The sequence below is a fragment of the Emydura macquarii genome, unplaced genomic scaffold (genome assembly GCF_026122565.2).
Source record: "Emydura macquarii macquarii isolate MOO-44397 ecotype Brisbane River unplaced genomic scaffold, CSIRO-AGI_Emac_v2 contig_3060, whole genome shotgun sequence".
NCBI classification, from domain to species: Eukaryota; Metazoa; Chordata; order Testudines; family Chelidae; genus Emydura; species Emydura macquarii.
The window spans coordinates 51845-68977 of NW_027133197.1; the positions used below are offsets into that span (position 1 = coordinate 51845).

A 17133-nucleotide genomic window follows, 5' to 3' on the forward strand; every position below is an offset into this window, starting at 1 on the left:
GGCTGCCACCCACCCTGTCTGATCCCAGTAGGAACCCTTCCTTCCCCAGCCTCTCTCAGAGGGCCAGCTGGGCCATCCGGGCAGAACCAACCCTTCTCCCTTCAGGCAAGGATTTGGGGCTTTCCCTACCTTTCTATCAAGTTCTCTCCTCAGCGACAAACCCCTTTGCCGCCCCCTCTCTCTGGCACAGGTAATGCCAGAGCCCTGGCTGGATTCTCTCTCTCCCCCAGCAGGTGCCAGGACAGAGGAGAAGAATCCACCGCAGGAAAAGCCAGCAGGAGCAGAGCCGCATGGGACATACCAGAGCCCTGAGGGGGAATACTCCAGGGGAGCAGGATGGCAGCAGGGAGACCCCTGGGGGAGAAGAGACCTGCTGGCTGTGACATTCACAAGCCTCAGGGAACCCACGTGGGACAGAAACCCCATAAATGCCCTGACTGTGGGAAGAGTTTCAGGTGGAAATCTGCATTCCTCCACCATCAGCGATGCCACACGGGTGAAAATCTTTACCAATGCGTGGAATGTGGGCAAAGCTTTGTGCAGAAATCCAACCTGACTAGACACCTGAAGGTCCACACCGGGGAGAGACCCTATAAATGTCCCTAGTGTGGGAAAAGCTTTCGTCAGAAGTACAGCCTTTCCCAGCATCAGTTAAGGCACCAGGAAGAGAAACCTCACAAATGTACCGAATGCGGGAAAAGCTTCACTCTTAAATCAAGCTTTGTTCTACACTTGGTGAAATGCCACACGGGCGAGAAATCCTATAAATTCTCCGACTGTGGGAAACCATTTGCTCAGCGGTCGTACCTTAGGGAGCACCAAATGACCCACATGGAGGAGCGCCCCTATAGATGTCCCCAGTGTGGGGTAGGGTTCACCCAGAGGTTCAACCTCCTGGCTCATCAGAGGACGCACACAGGCGAAAGACCCTACAAATGCCCGGACTGTGAGAAGTGCTTCAGTTGGAGATCGGGGCTCGTCCAGCACCAGAGGACCCACACGGGGGAAAAGCCTCATGAATGCACTGAATGCGGGCAAGGCTTCAGGCAGAAATCAAGCCTGATTAGGCACCTGAGGATCCATACCAGGGAGAAGCCCTATAAGTGTCCCCAGTGCAGGAAAAGCTTCCATCAGAAGTTTGCCCTTTCCCAGCATCAGGTTACACATCGTCAACAGAGACCTCACAAATGTAGCAAGTGCTGGAAAAGCTTCACTCTCAAATCAAAGCTTGTTCAACACCTGGGGAAATGCCACATGGAAGAGAAATCTCATGCAGCCAATATAAGCTCTGATGAAATTCGCTCTAGCATCACAACAGCATCTAGCCACGCATGATAAAAACTGTTGTGTGGTACTTCCTTTACCACAGGGCATTTCTCCACACGTATATAGTCAAAATGACAAGGTTCAAAGATCCTGGCTGGATAGTAGTGGCTGATTTATGGTGACAAGGGTGGGATTTGGGAAGGGGGAGGAGCTGGTGAAGGAAGGAAGAGCTCTTTCACTGGCAGGGGGGGAGATGGTTTATGGAAATTTCAAAGTAAGGTGATTAAATTCCAAACAAATGGACCTGGGAGAGATTTAAATCAATAACATTAAGCAATTGCTTTTAGTAGTCTAAGCATGTCTCTTTAGGACCCACCCATTGAAATAGCAGGGACCATGTTCTTCAACATGCCTTAAAGATAAATGCCTCCTTGGGACTGTCATGAATGGATCAGGTACTAAAGAACTGATACCTGATGTCAGCTAATTAAATGTAATAAGAAATCTTAGTGATTTGTATCGTTCATTGGTAGAACTGCTGAGTCTCAATGCTTGCAAGACTGTATTGTGCATTCAGGACATCCCCACAACAGCGGTTGTGTCTACACTGAGGAGGTGAATTGTTGATTGTACACTGAGGTGGTTCTAGGTGAAATAATAAATGGTTGATTGGTTACGAATAACCAAGTGTCCTGATTTGAGAGTCACTGTTCAAGGGAAATGTTGACCTGGAAAGAACCTAGTGTTAAGTTAATGCCCCCTGGATTCAATAGAAAGGGATTATCCTATGAGATCCCATTCCAGTATTGGCCACAACACTTATTCAACTGGGAATTCTAGTTTGTTAGATTTCAGCTTTAAATCTAACTGGCATGTCACAAGCTCATAAACCGACCCCTTTTCATGCTTTCAGCAGAAGTGAATCAGTCGTACCCCATTCACACAGCAGCTTTGGACCAGGCACTAACTGGCTGTAGCACCATTGGCTAAAGCAGGGGTAGTCAACAGGCGAACCGTGGGCCAAATCTGGACCCAGCTGCTTTTGAACAGACCCTACAATCTTTTTACTTACATACCATTTTTATTTATTATTATTTTCTCTGGAGTCTGGACCTTGCCTATACTTTGACCAAGAAATCTGGACCTTGATTAAAAAATAACTGACTATCCCTGGGCTAAAGCTACAGCTCACGTGCACAAAGCATTTGGTTCATAATGAGTTACCAACCAGTGCATCTGAACTCTCAGCTTGACTGATAGATGCTCTAGTGTCTCAGTCTGTCCCAGCAGTCCCATAGCCGGTGATTTTCCGGTGTGGCCGGTACCCTTGACCAGTAATTCAAGTCCTACTCCCGCCCATAACTCTGCTTCCCACCGGCCACTGAGGGTGTCTGAAAAACAAAGCAATCCAGCCCCGTGTTTCCCAGAAAATCATAGTCCTTGCTGCTTGTCCAGTATGGGAGAGCTGCCCAAATTATTTCACAATTTACTCCTAAAACCAGAGCTGGGACAAGTGCCGGGTGAGAACTGGAAACCAGAAAAAGCCCCGTTTGACTTGTAACTCGTCAAACCCGCGAGTGCCTCACACTAGTTACAGAACCGCTATTCTCGCTGCAGTGTGAACGGGGCCCTGGCTGGTGGGTTTCACAAAGACTGGGGAGGATGGTGTCCCACAAGTGTGTGGCTTTTAGGGGCCGCTAAAGAGGAGGGGACGACAGAGCAAGGAGGAGCTGCCTGAACCTATCCTTCCCAATAGGCTGATTTGACAAAACGATCACTACTGTCCATGATTAACCCTACGTGCTGTTAATTAAACGTGATTGTGCCCTGGGAAGGGGACGCGGGAGGGGGTTGTACCTATTGTAAAACAGCCAGTTTGTGTATTCCTTCCTGGGGATGGCTGTGACACTGCAGCTCACATCAAAAGTTACCCCCATAGCTCCTTTCTAGGGAACAAATTGCTTTTAGTCTGGAAGGTTGTGGGGTAAATCCAGGGGCACCATTTAGGATGGGGGGCACCTCCCCCTGAGTTTTGTACCACGTTTGGGTGAAGTTTGCAGCAGGAGGGAAGATGCTGCCTCTGCCCAGGACTGGGAGCCTGCCTCCTGATCTGCTGTGCAGAGCTGGGCAGGGGCAGATGTCGGAGTGTCTCCTTCCCCCTCCCAGCCCCCGGGTCTCCTCTGAGCTGGGGGGACAGGGAGCCTGTCTGTGCTGGTGCCTCTGGATCAGGAATGGGTGTTGCCACCGGCTGCTGTTGTCCTGAAGAAGCGCTCCAGCCCCTCAGTGCTTGGTTTAAAGAGACAGCACAGGCACACACAGACAGTCTCACACTCACAACTGCCCCAACACACATTGAGTAATGTGTTCTAACATGCCTAACCTGTCCTGGCTGCACTAATTATTAGTATTACTTTTATTACCATATTGTGCTAAGTCATTCATTATTTAAAGTGATACAATCAACTAATAGCATGTACATTTAGCTTGTACTCACTTTAGCAGTGCCAGTTTAAAAAAAACAAAACAAAACCAAATCCAAATTAGCTAAACGCATAGCTTTAGACACTGTGCAGCTGAAGTTCGCTTATTTTCAAATTGTATCTTTAGTTATAGCTGTAAAGTAGCTTGAAATTTGTACGAAAATAAATGCGGTTCCAAGGCTGACAGTAATGATGGAGTCAAATGTTAGCGAGTCACGTCTATGATTGTGCTCTGTAAACATAAATGCCAAAATAATTAGAAAAATTAATTCCTGTTCTTAACAAAAGAGAAAAAACTTAATCGCGTATGTTAAAATGAAATAAGTACGTGTTTAGTGGAGTGAAAAACAATTGACTAAACTAGAGCAGATAATGGCAGCAATACAGAGAGTGTCTGTTACAGAAAGTAAACAGATTTTAAGCAGATTTTATTTACTTTTATTTCTCTCTACTACAGATAGTGTGCAAAGTATCTAACTTGTGTTTCTGATCTCTGTGTTAAGGCTCCAAAACTGATACCTCAAGGTTTGGGTTTGGCAATATCTTGCTGCATTATCTCGTGATTGTTCTAAATGTACATATAAATTTAAAAGATGGGTTAATTGGTGTTTATATATATTTTTTCTTTCTTTATATAGAAATTAGATACAGTGCTCCTGTAAGCTAATTTCTAAGTTATCTGCAAAAAAACTTGTTTTGAGGAGCCCTTGGAATCATGGTTAAAGTCGCCCCTGCCCCCAAAATCTGCCCCTGTAAATCCCTGGTTTCTGAAGGCTCTTTCAGGAATCTCCTTTTCCTCAGTGCCCCGTTCACTCTTGTCCCCTAGGAAGAGAGTGGGGGTATGTCTACACTGCACATGGTACAGCAGCACAGTTGCAGTGCTATGTAAGTGCTGTGAGCGAAGGTGTTTTTCTATCACTGTAGCTGAATCCACCCCCACGAGAGGCAGCAGCTAGGTTGACAGAATTCTTTACAGAATTCAAGACGTTTTTTCACAGCCCTGAGCAATGGAGCTCGGTTGACCTATGTTTTAGATGTAGAACAGGCCTAATACATAAGCCCCATTCCCTTCACCCCTTCCCCAAATCAGCTCTTTCTTATTTCATCAACTGCCGTGACACTGTTCAGTCCCAAAAGGTACAGGCACAACGGAGCAGAGCAGCCATCCATCTACTAGACTCTTCGCTGGAACAGGCAAGAAACCCTCTAGTGGACAATTATGGCACAATTGCCCAGAGGCCAAATTTCTTCCTAATCCTGGCAGCTGGTGGTTGGTTTGTGCTCTGGAGCAGTCTTTCTAAAACCAGTTTTCAGGTGAGCTAATGTAACTGTGGAGGTTCCCACTGCCCATGCTTCTATCAGATCCTTCTTAAAAAATTCCATTGAGCTCCAGGCCTCAATGCTATCTAGTGGAAATGAGTTCCACAGGTTAATTATACACTGTGTGCACATATAGAAGTGGAACCTTAGTGCAGTCTTGAGTGGGCTCACACATTTCAGGGGAAGGAATAATTGATTCCTAGATTTTTAGGCCTGACGGGACCATCATATCATCTAGTCTGACCTTTCATATAGCACAGGCCAGAGAATGTCACCTAATTACACCTGTATTGAGACCAATAACTTGACTAAAGCATCTTCCAGTGAGGCCTCCAGTTTGGCTTTGGAGCCATCAAGAAATGGCAAATCCACCACTGCCCTCAGTAGTTTGTGCCAATGGCTAATTTCTCTCATTTGTTAAAATGTGTGCCTTATTTCCATTTTGAATGTTTGTGGCTTCAGCTTGCATCAATTGGTGGTTTTTAGGCCTTTCTCTGCTAGATTAAAGAGCTTTTAGCGCCCCAAATTTTCTCCCTCTGAAGCAGACTGAGCTACGACCCTCACTGTAAGGCATCAATTTCTAGCCCTTTATCATTTTTGTGGCTCTTCCCTGCACCCTCTCTAGTTTGTCAACATCCTTTTTAAAACAGGGAACCAGAATTGAATGCTGTGTTCTAATACAGGTCTCCCTGCTGCTGTATACAGAGGTCAACTCAATTCCCTCCTCCTATTCCATTCTGGGATATTGTGACGGGTGTATAAACCCCTCGCTGGACAGCAGAAGGTTTCAGAGCAGCTCTAAGATCAGCAGGCCCTGCCCCTCTGCCCTTGCCAGGCATGCTCCAGTTGGAGGTGGGGTTTAAAGGGAGCCAGCCAGTGGGGCTGAACAGAGCAGGGAGAAGGATCTCCTCTGGGAGCTTCAGAACAGGACCCAGCCAGGCCCAGGCTGGGAGAAGGAAAGATGGTGAGCGGCAGCCCTTACAAGTTGGAGGTGGGTAGGCAACCTGCAAACTGGTGCTTACGGGATACCTTGCAGCCCGGTGCAGGAAAAAGGGAGGTAGGAAGCGGCCCAGGGAGGCTGACTTGAGGCCCCTCAGGGCACAGGGCCCTGGTGGGAACCTGGTGTAGTGGGAAGGCCCAGTTTCCTGTACTCTCCTGTGACTGCAATCCATGGATTGACCCAACCAATGACTGAGAGGCCAATGGAGATCCTGGAAATGCTCTTTGTTTGATGCAGTAACTCCATCCCCCGGAAAAGAATAAAGCTGTGTTGACCGGAGGGCATTTCCCGTTGGAGCAGCGCAGTGAAGATACCGTGATAAGTATATAGCATGCGTATCTCCCGTCAACCCAGTGCAGCAGTGTAGACCAGGCCCAAGTGAGGTCAGCACCCAACGCAAAGGAATAACAGGATAATTCCTCTTAAAAGTCCTTGATTTTCGCAGTACAGAACAGTAAACTTGTCAGAATGAAGAGCATCCCTGACATGTATCATCAACTATGCAGCATACATAAAAGGCTATGAAATTAAAATATGCAATTAGCAGTATAAACAAGTCAGTAGAAAAATCCACATTTATGCATGCCACAAATGAAGTAGTAGAAAGAATAAAGCCTGCACTTTAATGTTTGCAGGATGGGAAATTACTGACAGAAACAAGGATTTTTTAATAAGTTTTCAGTTACAAAGGGGGGGAGGGGTCCTGGGAATCACATGTTACTTACTGGAAGTCCAAAACAGCATTGAATGTTATAGGAAGGTACAACCATTTTAGGTATATGGAGTGGTTGGGAGAGGTCACAGCAAAAGTATGAAGATAATGCTCCCTCAAAGGCTCAGGAAGGAAAAGGCAAATTAAAAGACCCCCAAATGTATTTATTTATTTAAAATTCCATGGATTTTCAGGTGTAAAGCTTATGTTTTTTGAAGACTTGGGGTTGTTGGTCTATATCAGGGTTTTATACCTATATTTAGTAAAAATTTCAGTAGAAATTTATCTTTTGAGAGGGATTTCATACAAGATAGCTTAGTGGTCTTAGAGACAGATTTAGGCAATTACTGGGATTTTCAAAAGCATTAAGGTGCTTTCAACTTTTAAAAATCTGGCCTGTGGTAACGATTTGGGAACCAAGTTCTACACACAAGTGATAATATGAAAAAGGATGAGGGTGCTGGATAGAGAGGCAAAAGAACAGCTGACAAAGGCTCTCCTGATCGGTGGATCAAAGGAAACTGAAGAAGTTTGGACACCAAACCAGGAAATCAGTTAGCCTTAAAGTCACATGATCCCAAAAGAAACTTGTATATTAAAAAAAAAATAAAAATGAAAAAACGAATTTAGAATTAAAAACTAAGGTTGCAATACAAACAGGAAACGTTAGACTAGAAACACCATGAGATGTGATTGCTGAAGCCACTAACAATTCATATTTTCAGAGATTGTTTGCTATTAAAAATAGTAATTAAAATAGCAGAATGGCCTCCATCTGCAGAATGCGAACGCAGGTAAATGATGAAGTATGAAGAGCAGTAACAACATTTTAAAAGTAAATGATTTCAAGGAGTGAAACTCTGTTTCCAGTGGATTACCAGGACAGGGCAGCCTGGTCCAGGCAATGAGAACAGCAGCTAAGACAAATTTGTGAAACACTCTGTGGCTTAATGCAAAACACAGACTGTAAAGGGATTCATGTAAACGCTAAAAACATGCCTGAACTTTATAGGGTTTTTTGGGGTTTTTTTTGGTGGTGGTGGTGGGGAGGGGAGAATGTCTGTAAAATATTTCATTGAATCAAAGACACCTTTAGCAGCTCAATATAGCATATCTGATAGGGAAGAGCTGTCTTGTCTAGGCTTTGGTGCCTTTAAGAACACAGCTCTGGGAAGCAGGTGCTGAGCTGAACTGTCCTGTGAGGGGGTAGCCCCTCTGCTCCCCATACCTTATTTTTTCCAGCCACTGCAGATGGCTCATCCCCTTAACCCCTCCTTATCCTAGGGTTTTACCCTCTGACTGGCAGTGCCCATTCCGTTCTTAACCCTGGCTCCTAGCCCCATCCCAGATTTCGCCCCCTGCCTCCACCTGTTTTGCTGCCTGCATAGATTCTGCTCAACTCTCCCCTCCAATCTGCCCCCTTTAAATCCCCACGAGCAGCAGGGAGCACACTGTCATCCCAAGAGCAGGCAGAATCAGGGCTGCTGACATTGCTGGGTATCCTCAGATCATTAGCCTACTCAGGTGTATGGCTCAGGATATAGGGGCCTCTGGTTATAGGGTTAAGTATATTGTATAGGATTCAAGATATAGGGAACATTAGAAAGGGCTCGGGACAGATGATGTATAATACAGGAGCCCAGAATATTACACACATGGATCGGGATATCAGGGAAGATGTGGGGGTCAGGATATAGTGGACACTGGATATAGGGCTCAGGAAATAGGAGTGGCTACACATGGTAGTGTGAATATAAGAGAGGGCCTCTAGGTATAGGATTGAAGGTATAGGGAAAACTGGATCTTATATATTATAGAAAAACCGGTTTCCTGCCTGAAAAAACTCAAAGCCCTTTTGGAGATACATATGACAAGGATTGCTTTCAGTTTACGTCACCCCATGAATAGGACTGTTCAGAGTCCTAGACCTCTGTGGACACCAAAATGTGCCTTGAGTTAGCTCAAGAACAGTCATAGCAATTTTCCCCCAATTTCATAAAGTAATACACTTTGGGTTCTTTTTATTTGCCTTCTAGAATCTGAGCCTTTAGGGTATTTTCAAGCTCGTTGCCACAGTCATGAGCTAGATACTTACTTCATTTTTTTTATTGCAAGACTTGGGATAAAATGGCAACACTCCCACACCTCGAGACTGTTGATTTTCAGAGTTTCCAACTTGCTATGCACAACATCTACACTGCAAAGTGATGACCAGATCCAATATATAGACTGGAAACTCCTTAGGGCGAAGATCTTCCTTCCTTATCTGAGGAATCATAGAATCATAGAAGATGAGAGTTGGAAGGGACCTCAGGAGGTCATCTAGTCCAACCCCCTGCTCAAAGCAGAACTAACCTCAGCTAAATCATCCCAGTCTGGGCTTTGTCAAGCCAGGCCTTAAAAACCTCTAAAGATGGAGATTCCAACCCACCCCCCTAGGTAACCCATTCCAGTGCTTCACCACCCTCCTAGGGAAAAACTTTTTCCTAATATCCAACCTAGACCTCCCCCACTGTAACTTGAGACTGTTGCTCCTTGTTCTGTTATCTGCCACCATTGAGAACAGCCTAGCTCCATCCTCCCTGGAGCCCTCTTTCAGGTTGTTAAAGGCTGCTATCAAATCCCCCCTCATTCTTCTCTTCCGCAGACAAAACAAGCCTAGTTCCCTCAGCCTCTCCTCATAAGTCTTGTGCTCCAGGCCCCTAATCATTGTTGTTGCCCTCCGCTGAACTCTCTCCAACTTGTCCACATCCTTTTTGTAGTGGGGGACCCAAAACTGGACACAGTTCTTCAAATGCAGCCTCACCAATGCCGAATAGAGGGGAATAATCACTTCCTGTGATCTGCTGGCAATGCTCCTACTAATGTAGTCCAATATGCTATTAGCCTTCTTAGCAACCAGGCCACACTGCTGACTCATATCCAGCTTTTTATCCACTGTTACCCTCAGGTCCTTTTCTGCAGAACTGCTGCCTAGCCCGTCGGTCCCCAGTCTGTAGCTGGACTACGCCATAGGAAGCACCTAGAGTTCAGGAATCTCTCTCCTTTTTAGGTGAATAAGCACACTCTTTGGTCTCTGTAAAAATAACAGATGAGTTTACTTTTAATGAAATTCAGCAATTAACTGATCTTTGACTACTAGTGGTAATTATGCCCAATGATCTGTGATGGGATGTTATATAGGGAGGGCTCTGAGTTACACAGAGTTTTTCCAGGTGTCTGGCTGGTGATTCTTGCCCACATGCTCACCGTTTAGCTGACTGCCATATTTGGGGTCAGGAAGGAATTTTCCCCTAGGGCAGACTGACAGAGGCCCTGGGAATGTTTCGCCTTTCTCGGCAGTATGGGGCACAGGTCACCTGCTGGTGGATTCTCTGTACCTTGAAGTCTTTAAACCATTATTTGAGGACTTCAATAACTCCTGTAATAGACCCCTAACCTATGACTGAGTGGCTGACTGAGTTTCTGTGGCCTGCGTTGTGCAGGAGGTCAGACTAGATGATCATAATGGTCCCTTCTGACCTTAAAGTCTCTAGTCTATGAAAGTGGAGATTCTGCTGTAATCATATGAATCCTGGAACTGGGACACTAAGTAGGGACCTATACACCTATCCCTTATCTAAATGCCCCAAAACTTGATTAATGAAGAGTAAAAATTGCCCAGTCGCGTATCATCCTCTTTCAGAGAGGCTGAACCTAAAACTCTGAAATCCAGGAAATACAAAGCTAAAGAACATGATCTTGAGGTACAAAAGGACCTTGGCGATATTTGTGTCACTAAGCAAGTAGCAGCATTTTTAGGGTGATCAGATGTCCTGATTTTATAAGGGGCAGTCCTCAAATTCAGGGCTTTGTTTTATCTAGGCGCCTATGACTCCCCCACCTCCCGTCCTGATTTTTCACACTTGCTGTCTGGTCACTCTAGTTTCATGTACTGTGATACAATAAATCTAAAAGAAGACACTTTGCAGAGAATATACCCCATTTCTTGAGAGAATAATTTATCCTAAGGATTACATTAAAAATTCCTCCCCCCTCCCTATTTCTTGGACTTGATGATGCATGCTGGGATTTTCAAAGTCCCTCAGAGAGTTAGGTATCTAAATTCAATAGGAGTTGGACTCCCAAATTCAGTCAGAGTTGGCTCCTTTCAAAATCCCAGCTGTAAAGAATTGCTGGATTTATAAGGAACAGTGAAGGGATTCCCTTGCCTGTGTATTTGATCTTACCTCCACATTATTTCTCAGGCCTTTCTCTTTTGTGGATCCTCTGATGAATAATAAGGTTCATTCTGCTGGAAGAGCTTTAGTCACAGATGGGCTTTATAGGGTTACCCTCCACGTGGATTCCCTGGTAGCTTGTAGCTAAGACAGAAGCTTTAGTGGCTGTCGGGGCATTTACAGGGCCTCTCCATTGCACGGGTTCTCTGGTGTCTAAAGAGACCTGAGTGCTCACAGTAGCTTCTCCCAGAATTGGGTCACCTCTCGGGTTTACTCCTGGGTGTGGCTCCTTAGATGCCTGCTAAAATTTGACCAACCACTAAAGCTCTTCCCACAGTGGGGACATTTATAGGGTCTCTCTCCTGTGTGGATCCTCTGGTGGACAATAAGGCTGGAACGTACACTGAAGCTCTTCCTGCACTCATCACATCTGTAGGGCCGCTCCCACCGTGTGGGTTCTCAGATGCTGGGCAAGGGTGGAGCTTTGGCTAAAGCCCTTCCCACAATGAACACACTTGTAGGGTCGCTCGCCCGTGTGGACCCGCTCATGTCGGGTCAGGACTGAATGATCGCCGAAACACTTCCCGCAGTGGGTGCACTTGTGGGGTCTCTCCCCCTTGTGGATCCGCTCATGCTGGATCAGAACTGAGCGAATGGCAAAGACCTTCCCGCAGTGGGAGCATTTATAGGGTCGCTCCCCTGTGTGGATCCTCTGGTGTTGAATGAGCAGGCAGCGGCGGTCGAAGCTCTTCTCACACTGGGTGCACTTGTAGGGTCTCTCCCCCGTGTGGCCCCTCTGATGGTTAGTCAGGGAAGAGCTGTGGCAGAACGCTTTCCCACAGTCAGGGCATTTGTAGGGTTTCAAGCCCGTGTGGATCCTCTGGTGCTCTAGCAGCTTGGCACTTTCAGAGAAGCTCTTCCCGCACTCATCACACCTGTAGGGTCTTTCGCCCGTGTGGGTCCGGAGATGTTTGAGCAGGGTCGCGCTGTGCCTGAAGCTCTTCTCACACTGGGGACACATGTAGGGTCGCTCCGCCCTGTGGCTCCTCTGATGGCGCAGGAGGTTGGAGCTGTCAGCAAAGCGCTTCTCGCACTGGGGGCACTCGTAGGGTCGCTCCCCCGTGTGGACTCGCTGGTGTCTCTTTAGGGTTGAGCTCTGCTTAAAGCTTTTCCTGCATTCGCAGCATTTATGGGGTTTTTCTTCCATGAGAACAGGGTCGTCCCTGCCCTGAGGGCGGAGGGTCTCTCTGCTGCCAGCCAGCCCGGTGTCTCTCTGCCCACCAGGGAGCTTTGGGGTCTCCCGAGGAATGTCCTGGCCAGCTGTTCTCGAAGTCCCCTCCTGCCGGGCGGGGATTCGCTTCGGTGCTCCCACCTTCTGGGATAGGAGGAAAATACACCACAGCGGATCTAGAAACCAGGAACCAAATCCCGCCAGCTCCGATTGCTGCCGCACGGCCGGCTCCGTTGGGGGGAGCCCCGCTGGGGGAGCTGCGCAGAGCCCCGCTGCTGGCTAGCTGGAGGCCGGGCGGGGGGGAGAAAATCTCCGGTACCAGCCACGTTTCCACTCCGGTCCCTGCGCCCGCTCCCTCCGAGCAGCGATTTGCTGCCCCTGCCTCTCCCCTGCGCCTGCACTCACCGCCCGGCCGGGGGGGTCCCTTCCTGAGCCCCGCGGCTGCACGCCGGGGCTTTCCCCCCTCACGGCGCAGGGACTGGGCCCGAGGAACCCGCACAACACGCGTGGCCGGTCCGGGACACAGGCGCAGCACAGCGGGCCAAAAGTGTCCCGATTCGGAGTCAGCCCCGCCCCGCTCGGTCCAGACCTGCCCTATCACAGGCCCTGCGGCACCAGCACGTGCTCCGGGAAGGGGCGGAGTTGGGATTAACCCTGCCCTGCCCCGACACTAGCCAGTCCCCACTCCTACAGGGTTCCAGCCGGAGTCCTGTCAGCTCGAGTCACAGCCAGCACTACAGCCGCACCCTGCTGCGGACGCAAAGCTGCTATTTGCACTGGTGCCGTTCTGCCCTGCGTGAACCTGGCGTGACCCTCACCAGCAGGTTTGCCAAACTTGCATTTTATTTTTTACTGACAGGAAGATCTGAAGTTGATTTTTTAATTTTTACTGACATGGTCAACTTTTTACTGACATCACCGAAAATACCACAGACAATACAATAGTGTCACAAAAGCCTGTACTCACGCACGACCCTGTGCACGGGAATTCGGATACCCAATTGCTTTAGCAGCAGTTAATTGACCCATTGGGTTCTTTGGGCATATGCGATAATAGAAAACAGGAAATGGATCAAGTTGTGGTCACTGCATTTTTACCATACAAGAAGTGATTCTGAACGACGACAAGCAATGTCAAAATACAGTACGTTTTATTTCTACCCAATTTCATGGGCATTTTCATTTATTTGCGGGTTTACGGACAGTGTTAAAATTCTGCATTTTTGTACTGACTCTCCGTAAGTTAACGGACAGTTGGCAACCCTGCTGGTGCCAACAGCAGTACTGGCCCTGCTTCTGCTTCCAGTGCAGTCAGTGGCCACAGTGGGTAGGACCCGGATCTTACCACCATGACACAAGAGGGGTCTCTGCTGTGCTGCAGCTGGACATTGAGAAAGCCCAGGGTGGCCAGGCCAGGTCTCAGACTAGAAGACATCTCAGAGCTTTATGTCTCATGAGATAGAGACCTGGATCGGGGCTGAAGCAATCACCACATTTTTGTATGAATTATCCCAACTTCCCATTCTCTCCTTGTGTTGCTTCCCCTCCTTTGTGGGGTGTCACTCAGAACGCAGCCCAGGCTCTGGATCATGCTGCTTTTGCCAGCAGCCCCTTGCCTTATCTACAGTGAGGTCGCTATGGGAAAGGAGGCCCACCTAATCAGATTTTAAGCAATTCATCCTGCGTTTCTATCTGTTTCGCTTGTGACACAAGGCTTTTGCTCACCCTTATCACCCAAAGGCACTGCCAAAAAATCAGTTCTGGCTACGCCTCTGCTTATCTGTGTTTGTGGCTGGGTTCTGCTCAGCCCAATGTGAGAGACCCCTGAGAAAGGAAGAAGCATTCATGGACCTGTTTAAAGCCTCCCACCTCCTCCCTGTCTTCCTGGTTAGGGGGATGGGGTGGGGGAAGGCCCTTTTCTTTTTATTTGTTGGTAGGGTTAACCATTTTGGGCCAGGCCCTACAATTCTGTCCCCAGAAATGTTCTCTCCCTGGAAAGGCAGCCAAGAATTTCTTGCAGCTTCCTTTGTAACATTTTAGTGGCTCAAGAGGATATAATGTGCAAAGACCATAGAGGAAATAACAGCTAGCGCTGGGGTCTGCTTGTTTAGAGGCCTCTCCCTGCTTGGTTAGTCAATGGAAAGGGATGGCATGGAAGCTGTGGGGGGACAGGGGCGGGGGATTCAAGGCTTATGGGGAAGGATAGTAGGTGGGGAAGCTTTTAGGACTTCTTTCAATGGAGTTTCTGGGCCAACTACCTGGGATCCTTCTGAGTTAATGGCAGGAGTTGGCTGGTGACCATAGTTTAGACAGAAAAAGAGGAGCCATTTACAAGACAAGAAATCACTTTTCCACAACGAGGAAGCAAATCTTGTGTCTCTAGCAAAAGGAAGAGCAGCTCGGATCCTGCCGCAATAAGCGAAATGAGGAGAGGTGAACGTTGCTGGAGACGGACCAAGAGGTGGAACCCAGCCAGCTGGGACAGGAAAGGAGAGACAGGTGCTAGGGAAAGTAGAGGGAGCAAAGGGGGAGGACAGTGGCAGGAGAGCGAGAGAGAGATGTGGCAGGAAGGGAGATGCCTGTGGGGCTGGGAGTCGGGAGAGATGCCAGTGAGGGGCAGAGGGGAGAGATAGGAGATGCTGACGTTCGCTCAGTTCTGATCCAGCATGAGCGGGTCCACACGGGCGAGCGACCCTACAAGTGCGTTCATTGCGGGAAGGGCTTCAGCCAAAGCTCCACCCTTGCCCAGCATCTGAGAACCCACACAGGGGAACGACCCTACAGATGTGAAGAATACAGGAAAAACTTCAGTGTACGTTCCAGCCTTATTGTCCACCAGAGGATCCACACAGGAGAGAGACCCTATAAGTGTCCCGACTGCGGGAAGAGATTTAGTGGTTGGCCAAATTTTAGCAGGCATCTGAGAAGCCACACACAGGAGGAAACCCGAGAGGTGACCCAAATTTGGGAGAAGCTACTGTGAGCACTCAGGTCTCTTTTAGATACCAGAGAACCCATGCAATGGAGAGGCCCTGTAAATACCCCGACAGCCGCCAGAGCTCCTGCCTCAGATCGGAATTAGTAGCTTCCAGGGAATCCACTTTAGGGGGCAATCCTATAAATGCCCCAACTGTTGGAAGAGTTTTTGTCACAGGATGAACCTTATTATTCATCAGAGATCCACAGCAGAGACAGGCCTGAGCAATAAATGTGGAGGTAAGTGTCATTCAGAACTGGGTCCTGTGGTATCAGAACTTCTGAGGTGGAAGAGGAGTGGGGCCTCGTGGTTAGAGTGGAAGAATAGTGAGCCTGGTTTCTTTTCTACCTCTCATTTTTGGAAGAGCCATTTTGTTGATCATGTGAGATCTGGGTTGTAAAAAATTCAATTAGAACATAAAGTTGTTTTTCTCTGGTGTAATGTAATTCTCTTTTCTTCACATTATCATAAAGGTGAAGATCAAGTGTGTTTGTGAGGCAAATCTTGTCCCTTTGGAGTTAAATCCTGTGTGTCTTTGATCTGTACCATATGGGGGTAGCAATGTCCCACTGCTACTCCCTTCTGCCAGGTCACAATCCAGATCCAATATACAAATGTCCTTACTAAGGAATAGGCTAGGAGGGGAATGGGGTGTCTTACTTCTTGGGACATTTCTGTTTCCTCAGCTTACCTCCAGGGCAGACACTGAGAAATGGGCTTTTTCCCAGGATATCCCATTCAGCTGCTCCTTCTTTACCATGTGTTGTGGAACTCTCAGGCCCCCAACATTCTGGTCCAATGCTATGGAACTCTCAGGCTCCCAACATTCCGCTCCAGTGCTACAGAATGCTCAGGCCCCCAACATTCCATCCAGCAGCCCTGTCCTGGGGATGAGAGATCCCCTGTATGACAGTGTCCATTTGTGCTTGATCATCATCCATAGGGATGAAGTGTTGGATGGCTCTCATGTCCTCTTCCACGAGGGTTATCTGTATTCTAGCGTGCCCCTCATCCCCTGCTCTTTCCACCTTATGCTGCCCTTACCTGGATGGATGAACACATTGAGCTGCAGGTTCTATCTATACAGAGGGATGGAACCACCTGTGAGGTGGGGCGCAGGAGGTGTTTATACAGGGATCCCTTGCCCAGCGCTGAGATGCAGCTGCCTCTCGGGTAGTGCAAACTGGTGTCTAACAACATCACCCTCAGGACAGAAAATGAAGTAGTTTTTGTAGCCCATTGCAGTGGGGGATTTTGAAGGCAGAATGGGATCACTGGAGCTGGAATCTGACCATTTTTCTATGCCAAGGCAGAAGCTGTGTGGGCAGGACACTAAATATTGGAAAGGCTACTCCTCTGGCAGGCTGGATGCTGTGAGATGGGGGCAGCCTTTCTCCTTTTCCCAACTGGTGTCTCCAGTGCCTGTCTCCTCTCTCTGCAGCTTACAGAGCTGTTGGTCCCAGAGCCCAGTAACTCCCGGGGAAGGACCCCTCCTGGGCCCTGAGCAGCCCGAGAGGCTCCCAGGTATTTGTCCTGCCCCAGCTCTCAGTTGCCCTCAGTCACCCAGATCCCGCTCACCTGGGGATGCTGTAGTTCCAGGCTGGGTGATCAGCATCACCCCCTAGGGATAAACCCTCTTCGCCCGCCACCAGCACTCTGTGCTCGCCCAGCTCCGACCCCAGAGCCCCCTGGCTGGGATAATGTTCAGGATGGCTGTAGCAGGGATGTGGTCTCAGGGGGCTGCTCTGGGCTGGGAAGCAGGACTCCTGGATTCTACCCCAGCGCTGCGAGGGGAGTAGGGTCTGGGGGGCTAGCACAGGGGTTCCCAAACCGTGGCTGTGACAGTCCCGCGTGGCCCACCATCATGGGCGGAGTCTTGGGGGATCGAGCAGCAACACCAGGCGCTCTGTAAGTCCAGGTACATGTG

At 48.3% G+C, this 17133-nt stretch overlaps 1 protein-coding gene and 1 pseudogene across 1 annotated transcript; one reads left to right on the forward strand and one right to left on the reverse strand.

Annotated features, from left to right (window-relative positions):
- The window catches only part of LOC137141418 (zinc finger protein 665-like), a 52241-nt pseudogene extending 50906 nt beyond the window's left edge, over window positions 1-1335 (forward strand).
- A 5126-nt stretch (window positions 1336-6461) lies between these two features.
- LOC137141417 (zinc finger protein ZFP2-like) lies at window positions 6462-12797 on the reverse strand. The gene is given in 3 exon segments (XM_067530285.1): window positions 6462-9854; window positions 11008-11445; window positions 11447-12797. Coding segments are annotated over 2 exon segments (936 nt in total). The 5' UTR covers window positions 12206-12797; the 3' UTR covers window positions 6462-9854; window positions 11008-11268.
- Between the last annotated feature and the right edge of the window lie 4336 nt (window positions 12798-17133).